This window comes from Pelophylax lessonae (assembly GCF_965119305.1).
Source record: "Pelophylax lessonae genome assembly, chromosome: 8".
Classification (NCBI taxonomy): domain Eukaryota; kingdom Metazoa; phylum Chordata; class Amphibia; order Anura; family Ranidae; genus Pelophylax; species Pelophylax lessonae.
In genome coordinates, this window is record NC_138775.1 from 206,298,604 (window position 1) to 206,320,193 (window position 21,590).

The 21,590-nt window shown below is 44.3% G+C and overlaps 1 protein-coding gene across 1 annotated transcript in view; it reads right to left on the reverse strand.

Moving 5' to 3' along the window:
• LOC309561729 (calcium-activated chloride channel regulator 1-like) overlaps nucleotides 1-21,590 on the reverse strand; it is a gene marked incomplete at its 3' end in the record, with an annotated part of 107,316 nt that overhangs the window by 65,580 nt on the left and 20,146 nt on the right. Inside the window, exon 5 of the mRNA XM_082265722.1 lies at nucleotides 11,310-11,478. Within this exon, the coding sequence (XP_082121848.1) occupies nucleotides 11,310-11,478 (169 nt within the window). The remainder of the gene's footprint in view (nucleotides 1-11,309; nucleotides 11,479-21,590) is intronic.

The window sequence follows — 21,590 nt, forward strand, 5'->3', positions numbered from 1 at the left end:
TGCCCAATAAAATGCCTGCGCCAAAAAAAAGCCCAGGTGTGTTATTGCAGGCTTTTTTTTTGGGCATTTTTTTAGAGTCTTTCTAGTCAGGCAAAACATCTGAACTTGTGTATGGGGGGTATATATACACACACATGTATGTATATATACACCTACACACATATAGGTGTGAAAGGAGCGGAGCCATATGGGTGTTAATTATTTTATTAGCGCAAGCATAGTGTTCTGCTATTTTCACACCTATATATGTGTAGGTGTATATAGACATATATGTGTGTGTATATATACCCCTATACACAAGTTCAGATGTCATGCCTGACTCCAAAGACCACAAAAAAATGCCCCAAAAAAAGGCCGCAATAACACACCTGGGCAGTTTTTTTTTGGCGCAGGCATTTTTTGGGCATTTTTTGTGGGTCTTTGGAGTCAGGCAAAACATCTGAACTTGTGTATAGGGGTATATATACACACACATGTATGTCTATATACACCTTCACATATATAGGTGTGAAAATAGCAGAACACTATGCTTGCGCTAATAAAATAATTAACACCCATATGGCTCCGCTCCTTTCACACCTATATGTGTGTAGGTGTATATATACATACATGTGTGTGTATATATACCCCTATACACAAGTTCAGATGTTTTGCCTGACTCCAAAGACCACAAAAAATGCCCATAAAAAAGCCTGCAATAACACACCTGGGCGTTTTTTTTTTTTTGGCGCAGGCGTTTTTTTGGGCATTTTTTTGGGTCTTTGGAGGCAGGCAAAACATCTGAACTTGTGTATAGGGGTATATATACACACACATGTATGTATATATACACCTACACATATATAGGTGTGAAAATAGCAGAACACTATGCTTGCGCTAATTAAATAATTAACAGGCATATGGCTCCGCTCCTATCACACCTATATATGTGTATGTGTATATATACATACATGTGTGTGTATATATACCCCTATACAGAAGTTCAGATGTTTTGCCTGACTCCAAAGACCCCAAAAAAATGCCCAAAAAAAGAAGCCTGCAATAACATACCTGGGCGTTTTTTTGGGCATTTTTTGGGGTCTTTGGAGGGAGGCAAAACATCTGAACTTCTGTATAGGGGTATATATACACACACACTTATATGTATTATACACATACACACATATAGGTGTGATAGGAGTGGAGTCATATGCCTGTTAATTATTTCATTAGTGCAAGCATAGGGTTCTGCTATTTTCACACCTATATATGTGTAGGTGTATATATACATACATGTGTGTGTGTATATACCCCTATACACAAGTTCAGATGTCATGCCTGACTCCAAACTTGTCCTCAAAAAAGCCCTATAAACGCCTGCAGCAAAAAGCAGGCTGACAGGGGAGAAGCCATATCGCTGCTCTGAAAGTCACATAAGAGAAAACGATCTTTTCTCTATAGCGGTCACCCTGAAATGGAAGGGTTTTGTCACCCTGCCATAGCAGTCAGTGTCAGTTAACCCTACACTACACTATGGTCCCCTTACACTTAACACTTTCCCTACAGAAACTTGATTTTTGAAGCTAACTAAAGTGGAAAATAGCACCCTAACTACACTAGATATCCCTTTCCTCACACTAATAATTGCTAAATGACACTTTGAAGCAGAAGTAACAGAACTGCTTCCACTCTCTTCCATGTGTAATGTTCCGGTACCTTTGGTACCCTAAATTACTCTTTTCACAAGTGTATGCGCCCCACCATTCTCTTTTGGAAAGGTGCGCATACACCTTTAAGACTGAAGCTGTCATCACTCAGCGCCGGACTAGATGGCTATTTAAAGCGCCGGTTCTCACTCACATGTGTTCGTTCAAACACCCTTACCTGGATGCTAACTTGGCTTGAAGCTTTCGTGCTTGCAAGCATACCTCGCTGACGGAACCTCGCTGCGCTGATCCCTGCATCCCGCTTCCGGATCATCCGCTCCTCCTGAACCAACCTTCGGCTGTATTGCTATTAGTGCTAAGTACCCCGCAGGGGAACCCTCTATAAACTTATACTAAGCTTACACTATCTAGCTCTGCATAGTAAAGACTATTTATCACATCTGCATATCTAGATTGCTAGCTCTTAAGACTACTGCTACTTATTCCTGCACTGGGTTGATCACTCTTGTATGTCCACCTGCTACTCTGTCATCTGCTACCATACATGATTGCTAAACCTACCTGCATCCATCTGCTACTGTCTTACCTTCAAGTGTCTGTCACCTACCACCTCCACTCAACCTGTCTCTTAAATCTTCATCACTGTGTTACTACATACATAAAGTCACTCTAGGAACCAGCTTGTTGAGTGTGTGTATTTACTAGCTGAATTAAGACCTTCCACACATGATGAGTCATTGAGGTTGGGAATGGTATCTCAGCATCTCTCTTACATGACTACTGAAGTGGAATATTTCTGCAGCTGAAAATCCACACCATACATGAAACGCAGGAGCGTTACAGATTGAACGAACCCACAAATGGATTCAGCAGAAATAACCACTCAGGTGACACAATTAAAACAGCAAGTAACTGCGTTAATACACGCACTTGCTGAATTAAAAGAAGACAATCAGGCTCTGTCGCAGCAGGTAATTAGACTGACACAACTTACCTCTGCTCAGTCCCCTGAACCCAAGATAAATCCCCCTTTGGTATTTACAGGCGATCGCAAAAAATTTTGCGAATTTAAAAACGTATGTGAGTTACTTTTTTTGCTAAAACCTCGTACCTACCTTACTGATCACATTAAGGTTTGTACTATTATTTCTTACCTAACAGGCGATCCTCGAGCCTGGGCAGACTCTCTTTTTGAGAAAAACGACCAGCTTCTCAACTCCTATGCCTTGTTCCTAGCAGAACTCACTAGCCTATATGATGACCCCAATAGGCAGAGTACTGCCGATCTTCAATTAAGATCCTTGAAACAAGGAAGGAGGCCTGTAGAAGACTTTGTCGCGGAATTCAAGAGATGGACCCTTGATTCAGAATGGAATGATGCATCTCTGAAAACCCAATTTAGGCTTGGCCTATCAGAAGCCGTTAAGGACGAGCTCGCCCGAGCGGATGTACCAAAAACCCTGGATGCATTAATACAACTCAGTATTACGATAGATAGAAGACTACGAGAAAGAAAGGCTGAGAAAATGGGAATGCCATTATCCGTTTCCTCTCGGATTCCGGCCGTTAACCCCGTTCCTATGGAGGTAGGAACCATACGCCCACCGCTATCAACTATGGAAAAAGCCAAAAGACGATATGAAAATCTCTGCTTGTACTGTGCATCCCCGGATCACAAGATAAATGTCTGTCCCCTAGTCAACAAAAAGAAGGGTGAGTGTTCACATGTCCTCCTAGGGGGATTGACAACTTCATTCACTAACCCTTACATTTTTGTTTGTTTGACATTACAGTGGGACCAGAACAGGATTACTACTAAGGCCATGATTGACACAGGATCTTGTGGAAATTATATTGATATATGTTTTGCTGCTTCAAATAAAATTCCTATTATTTCTAAACTTAAACCTGTCTCAGTAAGTCTTATTACCGGTGTTCCATTATCCTCTGGTCCAATCACCGATCAGACACAAGCACTTCTAGTCACTATTAACGAGTCTCATAGGGAGACTACTACCTTCGATTTAATATCTTCACCCCACTTTCCCATTGTGTTGGGACTTCCCTGGTTACACACACACCAACCAACCATAGATTGGAAGGAACGGTCCTTGACCTTCCTCTCTTGCTATTGCGAGGATACGTGTAACCTCCCGTCTTCCGGGAAGATTCTGTCTATGGTGACAGATGAGATTGCACCACTATGTTATCAGGATCTTTCTGAGGTTTTTCTTGAGAAAAATGCTCAAGCATTACCTCCTCATCGAGACTATGATTGTAGCATTGATCTACTCCCAAATAGCAAATTGCCGTTCGGTCATGTTTATCCTCTTTCACAGGATGAACTTTCCCATCTCAAAACCTATTTGGATAAAAATTTGGAAAAAGGTTTTATTAGACCTTCCACTTCTTCCACAGCAGCAGGACTCTTTTTTGTTCGCAATAAGGACTCAAGTTTCAGACCTATCATCGACTACAGGAAATTGAATGCTATCACAATAAAAGATCGCTATCCTCTACCGCTTATCCCTGAGCTCATTGAGCAGGTGCGTGGAGCTACCTATTTTTCAAAATTGGACCTGAAAGGAGCATACAATCTCATTCGAATCCGTGATGGAGACGAGTGGAAGACTGCATTCAGAACCAGATACGGATTGTTCGAATATCTTGTGATGCCATTCGGGCTATGCAACGCCCCTGCAGTTTTCCAACGATTTATAAACGATATTTTTAAAGACTTACTAGATGTCTGTGTTGTGGTATATCTGGACGATATACTTATATATTCACGATCCCTGTCTGAACACATAAGACATGTAAGACTTGTACTATCAAGATTGCTTGCACATAACCTTTATGTGAAACTGAAGAAATGCTTGTTTCATAAAGACGAGGTACTCTTTCTAGGCTACATCATATCCAAAACAGGAATCGAGATGGACATGAGTAAAATATCCTGCATTCAGGATTGGCCTACACCAACCACACGCAAGGCGCTACAGCGATTCCTGGGATTTTCAAATTTCTACAGGAAGTTCATTAAAAACTTTTCTGCTATTGTGAGACCCCTCACACAGCTCACTAGCATAAAAAAAACATTCAAATGGTCAGAAGAAGCCAATAAAGCTTTTCACTTGTTAAAGACAAGGTTTACTTCGGCTCCCATATTACGCCATCCAGACCCATCCCTCCAATACATTCTGGAGGTAGATGCGTCAAACATGGCAGTAGGATCAATACTCTCCCAACGACCAACCCACACTTCACCACTTCATCCAGTCGCCTTTTTTTCTAAATCCCTAAGCAGTCCCGAGATAAATTACCCCGTGGGTGAAAAGGAACTGCTTGCTATAAAATTGGCTCTGGAGAATTGGCGACATTTACTCGAAGGCACCCAATTACCAATAATTATATACACGGACCATAAAAACCTCCAATATCTTCAGACTAGTAAAACTCTCTCGCACCGACAGGTACGATGGTCACTATTCTTTCTAAGGTTTAACTTCCTAGTGACTTACACACCTGCAGATAAAAACAAAAAGGCGGATGCACTATCACGACTAACTGAAGAAAACTACTTTGAAATCCCTTCCGTTCCTATAATACCTCACAAACGCATTATTGGAGTTGTCCGTTCCTTGAAGGAAGAGGTTTTGCATGGTATAAGTTTGGATTCACCCCCACCACAACTAAATACTGATGCAGAAGGCTTCCTCTACTACAACGACAAACTTTACATACCACCTACCCTACGCACCAAGATCTTGGAATTATCTCATGATGTGCCTATGGCAGGACATATGGGTATGACAAAGACTCTTAATTTGATTTCCCGGCAATTCTGGTGGCCTGACATAAAAAAACATCAATACAAAAATTCGTCTCTTCATGCAATGTCTGTGCCAGGTCCAAAACTGACACTACGAGACCATCCGGTCTACTATGCAGTCTACCAATACCCCAAACTCCATGGGAAGTTTTGTCCTTGGACTTCATCGTAGAATTGCCTCTTTCCAAAGGATTTAATACCATCTTGGTGTCAGTGGACCATCTGACAAAGATGGCACATTTCTTTGCTATTCGCAGACTACCTTCGTCCAAACAAACGGCAGAACTCCTGATGAAACATGTCTTTAGATTACATGGTATCCCAAAAACTCTTCTGTCTGACCGTGGATCCCAATTTATTTCTAAGTTCTGGCAAGAACTATGTCACATACTACGGATCGAGCGGAAGCTCACTTCTCCTTACCATCCGCAGACTAACGGACAGACTGAAAGAGTCAACCAATGCATCCAGCAGTATTTACGTTGTTACACTTCTTACCAACAGGATGATTGGGTGGATCTTCTCCCTCTGGCAGAATTTGCCTACAACAACGCAACCCACAGTACAACCAAGCAGAGTCCGTTCTACTTGAACTATGGGTTTCATCCCTCTATTCTTCCACCACGCATCCTTCCTTCAAACAACCCAGTAGCCTCAGACTATCTTACCCAAATAAAGGATTCTCTGGGTTTATTAAATACTACCATTGCACACGCTCACAGTCAACAAAAGAAGTACTATGATCTTCGCAGAAGACCTTCTCCACAGTACACTATCGGGGACCTCGTTTGGCTCTCAAAAAAAAATTTAAGACTGAAGATCCCTAGCAAAAAGCTTGGACCTCTGCTCTTGGGACCTTTCCCAATCAAAAAACTTATTGGAAAAGCTGCAGTACAGCTTACATTGCCAATAGACCTAAAAATCCATCCCATTTTCCATGTGTCCCTACTGAAGCCCCATGTTCCGGACCACGGAATAAGGCCTAATATTCCACCTCCGCCTCCTGTACAAGTTGAAGTTGGAGAAGAATACGAGATAAAAGAGATTCTGGATTCTCGTATCTACAGAAGAAGACTTCAGTACTTGGTTAGATGGAAGAACTATGGGCCCCAAGACGACACCTGGCTAAACACCTCTGAAATACATGCCCCTAGATTAATCCGCAATTTTCATGCGAGATACCCAGACAAACCAGCTCCAGAGGCCTTCAGGAGCCGGCCTTAAGGGGGGGGTATTGTAATGTTCCGGTACCTTTGGTACCCTAAATTACTCTTTTCACAAGTGTATGCGCCCCACCATTCTCTTTTGGAAAGGTGCGCATACACCTTTAAGACTGAAGCTGTCATCACTCAGCGCCGGACTAGATGGCTATTTAAAGCGCCGGTTCTCACTCACATGTGTTCGTTCAAACACCCTTACCTGGATGCTAACTTGGCTTGAAGTTGATCCCTGCATCCCGCTTCCGGATCATCCGCTCCTCCTGAACCAACCTTCGGCTGTATTGCTATTAGTGCTAAGTACCCCGCAGGGGAACCCTCTATAAACTTATACTAAGCTTACACTATCTAGCTCTGCATAGTAAAGACTATTTATCACATCTGCATATCTAGATTGCTAGCTCTTAAGACTACTGCTACTTATTCCTGCACTGGGTTGATCACTCTTGTATGTCCACCTGCTACTCTGTCATCTGCTACCATACATGATTGCTAAACCTACCTGCATCCATCTGCTACTGTCTTACCTTCAAGTGTCTGTCACCTACCACCTCCACTCAACCTGTCTCTTAAATCTTCATCACTGTGTTACTACATACATAAAGTCACTCTAGGAACCAGCTTGTTGAGTTTGTGTATTTACTAGCTGAATTAAGACCTTCCACACATGATGAGTCATTGAGGTTGGGAATGGTATCTCAGCATCTCTCTTACATGACTACTGAAGTGGAATATTTCTGCAGCTGAAAATCCACACCATACATGAAACGCAGGAGCGTTACACCATGTCCCTGTATTAAAATGGTAGAAATTTGGTGGGGGCTATCTTATATACTGGGGGGCATATTCACTAATGATTGGCCTCTGGACCCCCTAGTCATTCCAATCACATTCCTAGCATTCTCTTGCCCCCTCAATTGGCTTTTACTGATGGTTCTGGTCCAATCACGGGCTTTTAAAGCCCATTTCCTGGCCCATTGCATTTTGGTCGGTTCTGGTTGCCGAATTCCGAACTTTTTCAGCAAAAAGTTCTAAATTCGGCCGAACCTCTAACAGTCAATATTCAGGTCGAACCGATGGTCGACCCGAACCGTTCGATCATCCCTACCCACCACCTCTAAGACTGAGAACCTAGTGATCAAAGACCGCTGATTTCTCAGTTCTTGGTCTTCATTAAACAGAGAACTGGTGACTGTCAGCTACCAGTTCTCTGCTATGCCCCTCCAGGGATCTCTGGAGCACCAGGCTGTGGAGGGGTCAAGAGCTGCTGGCTCAGGCTCTCAGCAGCTTGCTTAGGGTCGAATCCTATAACCAGTTCCGGACCATCCACCGCATATATACTGCGGCAGGGCGGCCCGGCTGCCCAAAATCAAGTGCATGTACGTAAATTTTGTGCATGAAATGTAGGGGGTGCACGCATGTGTCCTACAGGAACAATGGGGCCATAAAAGCTTTGACCGTACTTCTGCTTTACCATAACATAACATGAACCATACAGGAAAAAGGCTTGAGTTGCTTGATTAAAGGCAAGCTGCCCCCAAAAATGCATTGTCTAGCAACCATCATACACAGGAAATTGTCTTCAGTGGCTCTGCTGGTTAACTAAGCTGCAAAGTACATGGGACCCTATTACCATCCACCTGGGACTGTGACAAAGGGAGTGCAGGATTGCAGCATAGAGCAATACTACAGGTCATGGTATGGATGGCTCCAATAGATTCACTTTTGGTCAGTCTGTCAACATGTCAGACTTTCTTCCTGCTTGATGTGAGTGCAATATTTTCTTCTTTTTTTAACCACTTCAACCCCGGAAGGTTTTACCCCCTTCTTGACCAGGCCCTATTTTGCGAATCAGCACTGCGTTATTTTAACGGACAATTGCCCGGTCGTACAATGCTGTACCCAAACGAAATTTACGTCCTTTTTTTCCCACAAATAGAGCTTTCTTTTGGTGGTATTTGATCACCTGTGTGATTTTTATTTTTAGTGCTATAAACAAAAAAGTTAGTGAAAACTTTGAATAAAAAAACAATATTTTTCACATTCTTTTATATGACATTCTCAAAAAAAATAAAAATTTTTTAACATTTTAGGCCAATTTGTTTTCTGCTACATATTTTTGGTAAAAAATCATAAGAAGCGTATTTTGATTGGTTTGAGTTATTGCGTCTACTTACTACAGGAAAGATGTATGTTATTTTTATTGGGTTTTTTTAACTAGTAATGGCGGCGATCTGCGATTTTTTGCGGGGCTGTGACATTGCAGCGGACAGATTGGACCCCTAACTGACATTTTTGACACTTTTGGGGGTACCAGTGACATTACTACAGTAATAATGCCATTGGCAGGGAAGGGGTTAATACAGTGCCTTGCGAAAGTATTCGGCCCCCTTGAAATTTTCTACCTTTTGCCACATTTCAGGCTTCAAACATAAAGATATAGAACTGTAATTTTTTGTGAAGAATCAATAACAAGTGGGACACAATGATGAAGTGGAACTAAATTTATTGGATATTTCAAACTTTGTTAACAAATAAAAAACTGAAAAATTAAAAGTTAATACTTTGTAGCACCACCTTTTGCTGCGATTACAGCTGTAAGTTGCTTGGGGTATGTCTCTATCAGTTTTGCACATCGAGAGACTGAAATTTTTGCCCGTTCCTCCTTGCAAAACAGCTCAGGCTCGGTGAGGTTGGATGGAGAGCGTATGTGAACAGCAGTTTTCAGTTCTTTCCACAGATTCTCAATTGGATTCAGGTCTGGACTTTGACTTGGCCATTCTAACACCTGGATATGTTTATTTGTGAACCATTCCATTGTAGGTTTTGCTTTAGGTTTTGGATCATTGTCTTGTTGGAAGACAAATCTCTGTCCCAGTCTCGGGTCTTTTGCAGACTCCATCAGGTTTTCTTCCAGAATGGTCCTGTATTTGGCTCCATCAATCTTCCCATCAATTTTAACCATCTTCCCTGTCCCTGCTGAAGAAAAGCAGGCTCAAACCATGATGCTGCCACCACCATGTTTGACAGTGGGGATGGTGTGTTCAGGGTGATCAGCTGTGTTGCTTTTATGCCAAACATAACGTTTTGCATTGTTGCCAAAAAGTTTGATTTTGGTTTCATCTGACCAGAGCACCTTCTTCCACATGTTTGGTGTGTCTCCCAGGTGGCTTGTGGCAATCTTTAAACGACACTTTTTATGGATATCTTTAAGAAATGGCTTTCTTATTGCCACTCTTCCATAAAGGCCAGATTTGTGCAATATACGACTGATTGTTGTCCTATGGACAGAGTCTCCCACCTCAGCTGTAGATCTCTGCAGTTCATCCAGAGTGATCATGGGCCTCCTGGCTGCATCTCTGATCAGTCTTCTCCTTGTATGAGCTGAAATTTTAGAGGGATGGCCAGGACTTCGTAGATTTGCAGTGGTCTGATACTCCTTCCATTTCAATATTATCGCTTGCACAGTGCTCCTTGGGATGTTTAAAGCTTGGGAAATCTTTTTGTATCCAAATCCGGCTTTGAACTTCTCCATAACAGTATCTCGGACCTGCCTGGTGTGTTCCTTTTTCTTCTTGATGCTTTCTGAGCTTTAAACGGACCTCTGAAACGATCACAGTGCAGGTGCATTTATACGGAGACTTGATTAGACACAGGTGGATTCTATTTATCATCATTAGTCATTTAGGTCAACATTGGATCATTCAGAGATCCTCACTGAACTTCTGGAGAGAGTTTGCTGCACTGAAAGTAAAGGGGCTGAATAATTTTGCACGCCCAATTTTTCAGTTTTTTATTTGTTAACAACGTTTGAAATATCCAATAAATTTCGTTCCACTTCATGATTGTGTCCCACTTGTTGTTGATTCTTAACAAAAAATTACAGTTTTATATCTTTATGTTTGAAGCCTGAAATGTGGCAAAAGGTCGCAAAGTTCAAGGGGGCCGAATACTTTCGCAAGGCACTGTACTGTTGATGATCAAGGGGTTAAATGTAAGCCTAGGGGAGTGATTCTAACTATGGGGGGGGGGGGGGGTTGGGCTTGTGAGATGACCAGAGAGACATGTGATCCTATATAGAGGGATCACATGGTCTCTGTGATCATCCCAGGGAGAAGGACGAATGGCTGTGTTTACAACAGCCGACCGTCCTTTTCTCTCAGCGGGGAGCGATCGCGGGTGTCAGGCGGCAATCGGAGCCATCTGACACAAGCGCCGACTTCCCCACTGACGAGCGGGGGCGGGAGCGCGCCACTGGGAGCGCGCCCCCTAGACTCCCCAGAGCGAGCACCGTACATGTACGGCAATTTGCCTGGGAGTGGCTGCCTGCCACAGTACATCTGCGGCGGGCGGTCGGAAAGGAGTTAATAAAGTGTTTACAATGCACTAGCTTGGTGGACTCACTTGTCTTCATGCTTTCCATTATATTCCATAGGGAAGATTCCTTCAAATATGTCATCAGTTCACGTCATTTTATTATTAATATTTTTACTATTATTTAGGATTTATATAGCGCCAACAGTTTACTTATTGTATGTGACAAATACAAAGAATAAGTATTATACTGCACGGTGATTGTAACAATTTTGATATCTTGTGTCACAACATACTTACATCATTTATTGCCGGTGAATACATTATAGATTCTTTTAAAGTTTGGCTTATATCAGGTAGAAAAACACAGTTGTCGTCGTACAGTCCGGTGTCCATCTGAGGGACACATTTACATTCCTTATTGGTACATGTATATTGTCTGTAAACACCTTTAAGTTTAGTTGAACACCTGTTAAATAAATAATAAGATCGAGTATAAGTAAAGAATCGTACCCAGATGGAGCCATTTTTGGGAATAATGGAAGCTCACTCTACCTGTAAGTAATGTTCAAGAAACAGAGATTACAATTACATGGGAGTATCTTAGGTCAAATTTTGTTTAGTTTTGGATAGAGTGTGCTGCTTGTGTCCTGCTGGGGGAGATTCATTCTCTATTTGCTTTGGTGATCACAGTCTCTTGGACTGAAAATTATGAAAATATCCAAAATGTTACAGTTGTTTCTGCAAGTAGGGAGATCACCTTTCTATGGGGAAACCTGTTCAAGTAATAGCTGTCTAAGAGGATTTCTCCTCATTTCCACTCAGGGACTGTAAATGTTGTGCAGTGAATTTCCCAACAGGAGACAGAATAAAAAGTTTTTTTTTTTTTTTTTTTTACCTTTTTTACCCCCTCTCCAAAATAAGAAAAAAAAATAAAAAAAGGAAAAAATGATATTTTGGATATATATATATATATATATATATATATATATATATATATATATATATGTATATATATATATATACTTTGTGGGAGGGCATGGGCTGAATTGTAGCATGTGGCTAGAGTTCCACTTTAAGACCGGGCCTATTTTTGACAATTGGTGTTTACAAGCTAAAATCATTTGTTTTTGCTAGAAGACTACTTAGAACCCCCAATCATTATATATTATTTTTTAGCAGAGACCCTAGAGAATAAAATGGAAATTGTTGCAATATGTTTTATTACACCGTATTTGCGCAGCGGTCTTCCAAACACAATTGTTTTGGGAAAAATTCACGTTTTTTTTAACTACTTGCCGCCCGCCCGCTGTCAATTGACGGCGGAGCGGTGCGACCATTATCCTGGGAAGACGTCATATGACGTGATCCCAGGAATGCAGGGCAGGCGCGCGATCGCGTGCGCGCCGCCCTGCACTGCCGGTGTCTGGGTGTCCCCGGGACACCCCCCGTCACCGGCAGGGGGGAAACAGCCAATGGGCGTGGCTGTTTCCCACGTGATCGGCTGTGTTCCAATGACACAGCCGATCACAATGGGCGATCGGGAGCGCGCAGCGCGGTCATGTCGGTGGCACTGTGTTCCGTAGGAACACAGCTGTCACCGGCAGTAGTAAACAGTCACTGACAGTGACTGTTTACTAAGTGATCGGCTGTGAATCCATTCACAGCCGATCACAAAATGTAAACAAAGAGCAGTAACTCACTGTTACTAGCTCTTCTCCCCTCATACAGTCTCCAGTGTGAGGGGAGAAGAGCTAGAAATAGTGAGTTACTGCTCTGTGCTCTGTGTACCTGTAAAATGTAAAAGCACAGTAAAATCACACTAATAAAGGTCCCCACACAGTCCTCAGCCCCCCCCCCAATGTCACCTGTCACCCAACAGTCACCTCATCAGTGCCCAGAAATTGACACCCATAACGTTCACGTGTGAGCGTAGCGATCGCGGGCAGAATCACCGCGATTCTGCCCGCGATCCGGAAATCGTTGCAAATTGCGGGACACCTGTGCGTTGCCCGTTTTTTGCAATAGCACCCCAAACGCTGTGCGATGTTGCCGCCATTTCCGCCTGCCGAATCGCGGTAACATCGCACAAACATCGCATGACGCCCAAAAAAGGTACAAGAGCTTCTTTGGGGCGTCATGCGTTGTTTGCGTGATGTTACCTCGATTCGGCAGGCGGAAATCGCAGCAACATCGCACAGCGTTTGGGGTGCTATTGCAAATCACGGGCAACGCACAGGCGTCCCGCGATTTGCAATGATTTCTGGATCACGGGCAGAATCGCAGTGATTCTGCACCCGATCGCTACGCTCACATGTGAACGTAGCCTAAAGTTCACTGGTCACCAGAGACTGCCATCAGTACTGCCGTGCGCCATCGCCCGTCACCTGTCACCCATCAGTGACCATCGCCCGTCACCTGTCACCTCATCAGTCATCGTCACCTATCACCCCATCAGTCATCGTCACCTGTCACCCCATCAGTCATTGTCATCTGTCACCCTATCAATCATCGTCACTTGACACCCCATCAGTGATCGTCACTTGTCACCCCATCAATCATCGTCACATGTCACCCCGTCAGTGATTGCCATCTGTCACCCCATCAATCAGCGTCACTTGTCACCTCATCAATCATCGTCACCTGTCACATCATCAATCATCGTCACTTGTCACCCCATCAGTCATCGTCACCTGTCACCCCATCAGTCATCGTCACCTGTCACCCCATCAGTCATTGTCACCTGTCACCCCATCAGTCATCGTCACCTGTCACCCCATCAGTCATCGTCACCTGTTTGCCATATACATGCAATCACTTACTGACCGCCTAACGACTATATGCGTCGGCCATTAAAAGCTAAATACTGGGGTTATGGCAGCAGATAGCCCCCATAACCCTGGTATTTTTTGAAATGGTGGGCGGTCGGCTTTCAGATAAGGGTGGTCACAGTGGCGGATTCACCGTGGAATTACCCTTACGGTGCAGGGGAAGAGGTGCCCCCCCCCCCCTGCCACGTCCCAGACGTTTTCCCAGCTTACCAGACCCGCCGGCAGCGGGGATAACCATCCGGTCCCGGATCCTCAGAGACAGGAAGTCGAGTGAGGGCAAGATGGCCCTCACTCGACTCCATGATCTTGGAGGACCGGAGCTACGTCAAAAGACGTTGTCTAGCAACCGGTTTAAAGGGCCCCTTTTTTTTTTTCCTCTTTCAACAATTTTTTTTTTTTTCTTTTTTAGTGTAGTTGTGAGGTGTGAGGTCTTTTTGACCCCAGATCTCACAATAAAGTGGACCTGTCATGCCTATTTCTATTACAAGGGATGTTTACATTCCTTGTAATAGGAATAAAAATGATCAAAACATTTTTTTTTTAAACTGTGTAAAAATAAAAAAATAATAAATAAAATAAATAGGAAAAAAAAAATATTAAAGCGCCCTGTCCCCGTTAGCTCGCGCGCAGAAGCAAACGCATACGCAAGTCCCGCCCACATATGTAAACGGTGTTCAAACCATACATGTGAGGTATCGCCGCGATCGTTAGAGCGAGAGCAATAATTTGAGCCCTAGACCTTCTCTGTAACTCTAAGCTAGTAACCTGCAGAAATTTTTAAAATGTTGCCTATGGGGATTTTTAAGTACCAATGTTTGGCGCCATTCTGTGAGAATGTGAAATTTTGAAGCATGACATGTTGGCTATCTAATTACTCGGCGTAACATTATCTTTCACATTATGGAAAAAAATTGGGCTAAATTTACTGTTTTCTTATTTTTTAGTTCAAAAAAGTGAATTTTTTTCAAAAAAATCGCATTTGGAAGACTGCTGCGCAAATATGGTGTGATAAAAAATATTGCAACAATCTCCATTTTATTCTCTAGGGTCTCTGCTAAAAAAAAATATATAATGTTTGGGGGTTCCAAGTAGTTTTCTAGCAAAAAAAATGATTTTAGCTTGTAAACACCAAGTGTCAAAAATAGGCCCAGTCTTAAAGTGGATAAATGGACAACTTTGTGTAAAGCGCTACTTGGATGTTAGGCCTATGTATGTGGCCAGGCTGTGAAAAAGTGTTACACATGTGGTATCGCCATACTCAGGAGGAATAGCAGAATGTATTTTGGGGTGCAATTTTTGCTATGTACATGCTATGTGTTAGAAATATTGCATAAATGGACAGCTTTGTGTAAAAAAAATGTGTTTTCATTTTCTTTCCACATTTTCCAAAAACTTGTGGAAAAAAATGACATATTCAAAAGACTCATTATGCCTCAAAAATTATACGTTGGGCTGTTTGCTTTCCAAAATGGGGTCATTTTATGGGGGTTTCCATTGTCCTGGTGCTCCAGGGCCTTCAAAAGTGCGATAGGTTGTCAGGAAATTATATGTGTAATTTATGCTCCTAGAATGCCGGACGCTGCTACTTGGATGTTAGGCCTCTGTATGTGGCCAGGCTGTGAAAAAGTCTCACACATGTGGTATCGCCATACTCAGGAGGAGTAGTAGAATGTGTTTTGGGGTGTAGTTGCAAGTATACATGTGCTGTGTGAGAGAAATAACCTGTTAATACGGCAATTTGTAAAAAAAAAAAAAAAAAAAATCTTCATTTTGCAAAGCATTGTGGGAAAAAATTACAACTTCAAAAAACTCACCATGCCCCTTATTAAATACATTGGAATGTCTACTTTCCAAAAAGGGGTCATTTGGGGGCTATTTGTACTTTCCTGACTTTTTAGTGTCTCAAGAAATGAGATAGGCCTTCAGTACATCAGGTGTGATCAAGTGTGATCAATTTTCAATGAATAGCACCATAACTTGTGGACTCTATAACTTTCACAAAGACCAAATAATATACACTTACTTGGGTTATTTTTACCAAAGATAAGTAGCAGTATAAATTTCTGACAAAATTTGTGAAGAAAAATGACTAATTTGCAAAAATTTTATGACAGAAACAAAGAAAAATGCGTTTTTTCACAATATTTTCAGTCTTTTTTTATTTATAGCACAAAAAATAAAAAACCCAGTATTGATCAAATACCATCAAAAGAAAGCTCTATTTGTGTGAAAAAAAGGACACAATTTTTGTATGGGTACAGTGTTGCATGACTGAGTAATTCTCAGTCAAAGTGTGAGAGCGCTGAAAGCTGAAAATCGGTCTGGGCAGGAAGGGGGTGAAAGTTCACTGTAGGCAAGTGGTTAATTAAAAAATAAGAAAAGTGTAAAGTTAGCCCAATTTTTTTTCCATAATGTGAAAGATAATGTTACGCCAAGTAAACAAATACCCAACATGCCATGCTTCAAAATTGTGCACGCTCGCGGAATGGCGACAAACTTTGGTATTTGAAAATCCCCATAGGCGACATTTTAAACATTTCTAAAGGTTACCAGCTTAGAGTTACAGAGGAGGTCTAGGGCTCAAATTATTGCTCTCGCTCTAATGATCGCGGCTAGAGTTGTGCGGACACCTGGATGTCCGTGTTCGGCGGGTTCTTTACCCGGACACCGAACCCCATTGAAGTCAATGGGGACCCGAACTTTCAGGCACTAAAATGGCTCAAATAAACCAATGGAAAGGGCTAGAGTGCTGCAAATGGCAGCAAAACGTAGTTAAGAGCATGGCAAGTGCTCTGCAAACAAATGTGGATAGGGAAATAACTTAAAACAACAAAAAGAAAAACAGAAAAATAAAACAATTTTCTTCATCTGTGAAGGACGAGGCCCATATGGAGTAGGAGGGAGGTTGAGGTGGCGGTGGATGTGGCGGTGTAGGTGGAAGAGGCGGTGGAGGGGGACGAGGTAGCCAACACTGCTTTTTTTTAGTCATTTTAAATTAGGGTACACCCCAAAAGAGTGAGAAAGATCAAAAATATAACAATGGCTGGGTAAGGTCGGTATCCATCTCTATTCTGCACAAGGTAAGGAAAAGTCCTGTGGGATCCATGCCTGGTTCATTTTAATGAACGTGAGCTTGTCCACATTGTCTCTGGACAGGCGGCTGCGCTTGTCTGAGATAACGCCCTCAGCCATGCTAAATACACGCTCTCATAATACACTGGCTGCAGGGCATGCCAGCACCTCCAAGGCGTTAAGGGCAAGCTCAGGCCATGTGCCCAATTTGGAGACCCAGAAGTTGAAGGGGGCAGACCCGTCATTGACTACATGTAGGCGTGTGCACACATACTACTCCACCATGTTGGTGAAATGCTGCCTCCTGCTAAGACGTTCCATATGAGCTGCTGGTACTGCTGCTTGTTGTGGCGTGCTGACAAAGCTTTTCCACATTTCGGCCATGCTAACCCTGCCTTCTGAGGTGCTGGCGGTGCCCTAGTTGAGTTGGCGACCTCTTCCTCCTCCTCCTCCCCCTCCTCTGCCTTGGCCTTGTGCTACCACTGTGGCACAGTTCTGGAGGATGAGGAGGAGGAAATGGAACCATGTTCACAGCAGGGTGGCACCCAGGCCAGCAGCATCGCGTCTACCAGCGTGAGCTTGTACTCGCGCATCTTGCGATCACGCTCCAGTGAGTGAATTAAGGATGGTACGTTGTCCTTGTAACGAGGATCCAGCAGCGTGGCCACCCAGTAATCAGCACAAGTTAGAATGTGGGCAATTCGGCGGTCGTTGTGGAGATACTGCAGCATGTAATCACTCATGTGTGCCAGGCTGCCCAGAGGCAACGAAAGGCTGTCCTCTGTGGGAGGTGTATCGTCTGTGTCCTCTGTATCCCCCCAGCCACGCACCAGTGATGGCCATGAGCTGGCCTGGGTGCCACCCTGCTGTGAACATGGTTCCATCTCCTCCTCCTCATCCTCCAGAACTGTGCCCCTGCTGGACAATTGTGTACCTGGCATTTGTGGGTGCAGGAACCCACCCTCGGAGCCACTTGTGAATGACTGCCCTGAAAGCCTTGGAAATGATCCCTCTTCCTCCTCCTCCTCCTCCTGTGCCACATCCTCTTCCATCATCGCCCGAATCGTTTTTTCAAGGAGGCATAGAAGTGGCATAGTTAAGCTGTCAACGGCGTCATCGGCACTGGCCATGTTGGTGGAGTACTCAAAACAGCGCAACAAGGCACACAGGTCTCGCATGGAGGCCCAGTTATTGGTGGTGAAGTGGTGCTGTTCCGCAGAGCGACTCATGCATGCGTGCTGCAGCTGAAACTCCACTATGGCCTGCTGCTGCTCGCACAGTGTTTCCAGCATGTGCAAGGTGGAGTTCCACCTTGTGGGCATGTCACATATGAGGCGGTGAGCGGGAAGGCCGAAGTTACGCTGCAGCGCTGACAGGCGAGCAGCAGCAGGGTGAGAACGCCGAAAGTGCGCACATACGGCCCGCACTTTCTGCAGCAGCTCTGACATATCGGGGTAATTTTTAAGGAACCTCTGCACCACCAAATTCAGCACATGCGCCAGGCAAGGGATGTGCGTCAAACCGGCTAGGCCCAGAGCTGCTATGAGATTTCGCCCGTTATCGCACACCACCAGGCCGGGCTTGAGGCTCGCTGGCAGCAACCACTCATCGGTCTGCTGTTCCATGCTCCTCCACAACTCCTGCGCGGTGTGTGGTTTTTCCCCCAAACAGGCAAGTTATGAAACTGCCTGCTGTCATTTACCCCTGGCTGTGCTGAAGTTGGTGGTGAAGGTGTTACGCTGACGGGATGAGGAGGCGTTAGAGGATGAGGAAGCGGAGTAGGAGGAGTTAGGAACAGGAGGCAAACTGAAGCGCCCTGCAATCCTTGGTGGTGGAAGGACATGCGCCAAATTGCTATCCGCCTCAGGCCCATCCACCACTGCATTTACCCAGTGTGCCGTTAGGGAGATATAACGCCCCTGACCGTGCTTACTGGTCCACGTATCGGTAGTTAGGTGGACCTTGCCACAGATGGCGTTGCGCAGTGCACACCTGATTTTTTCCCCCACTTGATTGTGCAGGGAAGGGATGGCTTGCCTGGAAATGTAGTGGCGGCTGGGCACGACGTACTGTGGGACAGCCACCGACATAAGGCTTTTAAAACTGTGCGTCTCCACCAGACGGAATGACAGCATTTCAAAGGCCAAGAATTTTTAAATGCTGGCATTCAGGGCCAGGGATCGCGGGTGGGTAGGGGGGTACTTCCTCTTCCTCTCAAGTGTTTGGGAGATGGAAAGCTGAACGCTTCCACGGGACATTGTGGAGATGGTTGGTGACCCAGGTGGTGATGTTGCTGACAGATTGTCTGTTTGTGGGGTGGAAGGTGCCGGTATCACTACAGAGGTGGATGAAGAGGCCGAGACTGCAGCAGAAGAGGAAGCAGGAAGAGCCAGAGACCTTTCTTGGTTTTGAAGGTGTCTACTCCACTGCAGCTCGTGCTTTGCACTTAGATGCCTGATCATGCAGGTTGTGCTCAGGTTGAGAAGGTTTATGCCTCGCTTCAGGCTCTGATTGCACAGGGTGAAAACCACTCGTGTCCTGTCATCAGCACATTGTCTGAAGAACTTCCACGCTAGAGAACTCCTTTGAGCTGGCTTTGGTGTGCTCGGTCCCGTGCTGCGTTGGGCAGTAGCAGGCGTAGTGTCTAGGGCATGGCCGCTCCGCTTCTGCACCCTGCTCCCTCTTCTGCTGTGCTGGTGGCTCTGTGCGACCACCGCTTCTTCCTTCAAACTACTCAGGTCACCTGCATGACCTTCATTCCATGTGGGGTCGAGGACCTCATCGTCCTCCACATCATCTTCCACCCAGTCTTCACCCCTGCCCTCCTTGTCAGTCTCCACAATTCTGAGTGCCGCAGCAGTTGGCACCTGCATTTCGTCATCATCGGAGACGTGCTGCGATGGTCCTTCCATGTACTCTTGAGAAATAAGCGATTGGGCATCGCTGCACTCAATCTCTTCCACTTCTGGGGCAGGGCTAGGTGGATGGCCCTGGGAAACCCTGCTGACAGAGTAATCAAAAAGAAAAAGAGACTGCTGCATGACTTGGGGCTCAGACTGCTTGCCTGATTTGCAAGGGGGTGAGGTGAAAGACGGTTGGACATCGGCTGCAGGTGCCAACTCTGACCTTTCTGCAGTAGACTGGGTGGGAGACAATGTGAAGGAACTGGAGGCACTGTCAGCAGCAAACCAATCTACTATCGCCTCAACACTTGCCCTACCAAATACTGCTGCAGGTTCTGTCGCCTACTCACACTTGAGGAAGGTGTTTCACTTGTGCGTGTAGCTGGCACAGATCGACCACGTCCTCTCCTTGCAACAGGAGCTCTACCAGCAGCACCACGACCCAGGCTACAGCCCCTATTTGACGGTCTCCTCATATTTCTGTAATTTATGATCTTGCCCTACAAAGGTGTTTATTGAATAGCGGAACAAAACAACAACAGTATCGCACGGGTGTATCTCACAGTCAAATATGCAAACTATGCCGCAATTTAATTTTCTTTACCCCAAAAGGGTGTTTATTAAATAGCGGAATAGAAAAACAGTATACAAATACAACGGGTGTATCTCACAGTCAAGTATGCAAAGTATGCCGCAATTTAATTTTTTTCACCCCAAAAGGGTGTATATTGAATAGCGGAATAGAAAAAAGGATATAAAACGGTGTATCTCACACGTACAAACACAGACTAGGCCCCGATTACAATTTTTTGTACCCTAAAGGGAGGATGAGGAAGAGGAGTAGGAGGAGTTCGGAACAGGAGGCAAACTGAAGCGCCCTGCAATCCTCGGCGGTGGAAGGAGATGCGCCAAACAAATTTAAAAGGTGTATCTCACACGTACCGATACAGACTATGCAGTAATTTAATTTTTTACACTCCAAAAGGGTGCATATTGAATAGCGGAATAGAAAAATTTTTATAAAACGGTGTATCTCACACGTACAAACACAGACTAGGCCCCGGTTACAATTTGTTGTACCCTAAAGGCAGGATGAGGAAGAGGAGTAGGAAGAGTTCGGAACAGGAGGCAAACTGAAGCTCCCTGCAATCCTTGGCGGTGGAAGGAGATGCGCCAAACAAATTTAAAAGGTGTATCTCACACGTACCGATACAGACTATGCCGTAATTTAATTTTTTACACTCCAAAAGGGTGTAGATTGAATAGCGGAATAGAAACATTTTTATAAAACGGTGTATCTCACATGTACAAACACAGACTAGGCCCCGATTACAATTTTTTTTACCCTACAGCCAGGATGAGGATGAGGAGTAGGAGGAGTTCGGAACAGGAGGCAAACTGAAGCACCCTGCAATCCTCGGCGGTGTAAGATGCACCCAAAAAATTGGAAAGGTGTATCTCACACGTACCGATACAGACTATGCCGCAATTTAATTATTTTTACCCCAAAGGGTGTAGATTGAATAGCGGAATAGAAAATATGATATAAAAAGGTGTATCTCACACGTACAAACCCAGACTAGGCCCCGATTACAATTTTTTGTACCCTAAAGGCAGGATGAGGATGAGGAGTAGGAGGAGTTCGGAACAGGAGGCAAACTGAAGCACCCTGCAATCCTCGGCGATGGAAGATGCGCCCCAAAAATTTGGAAGGTGTATCTCACACGTACCGATACAGACTATGCCGCAATTTAATTCTTTTTACCCCAAAGGGT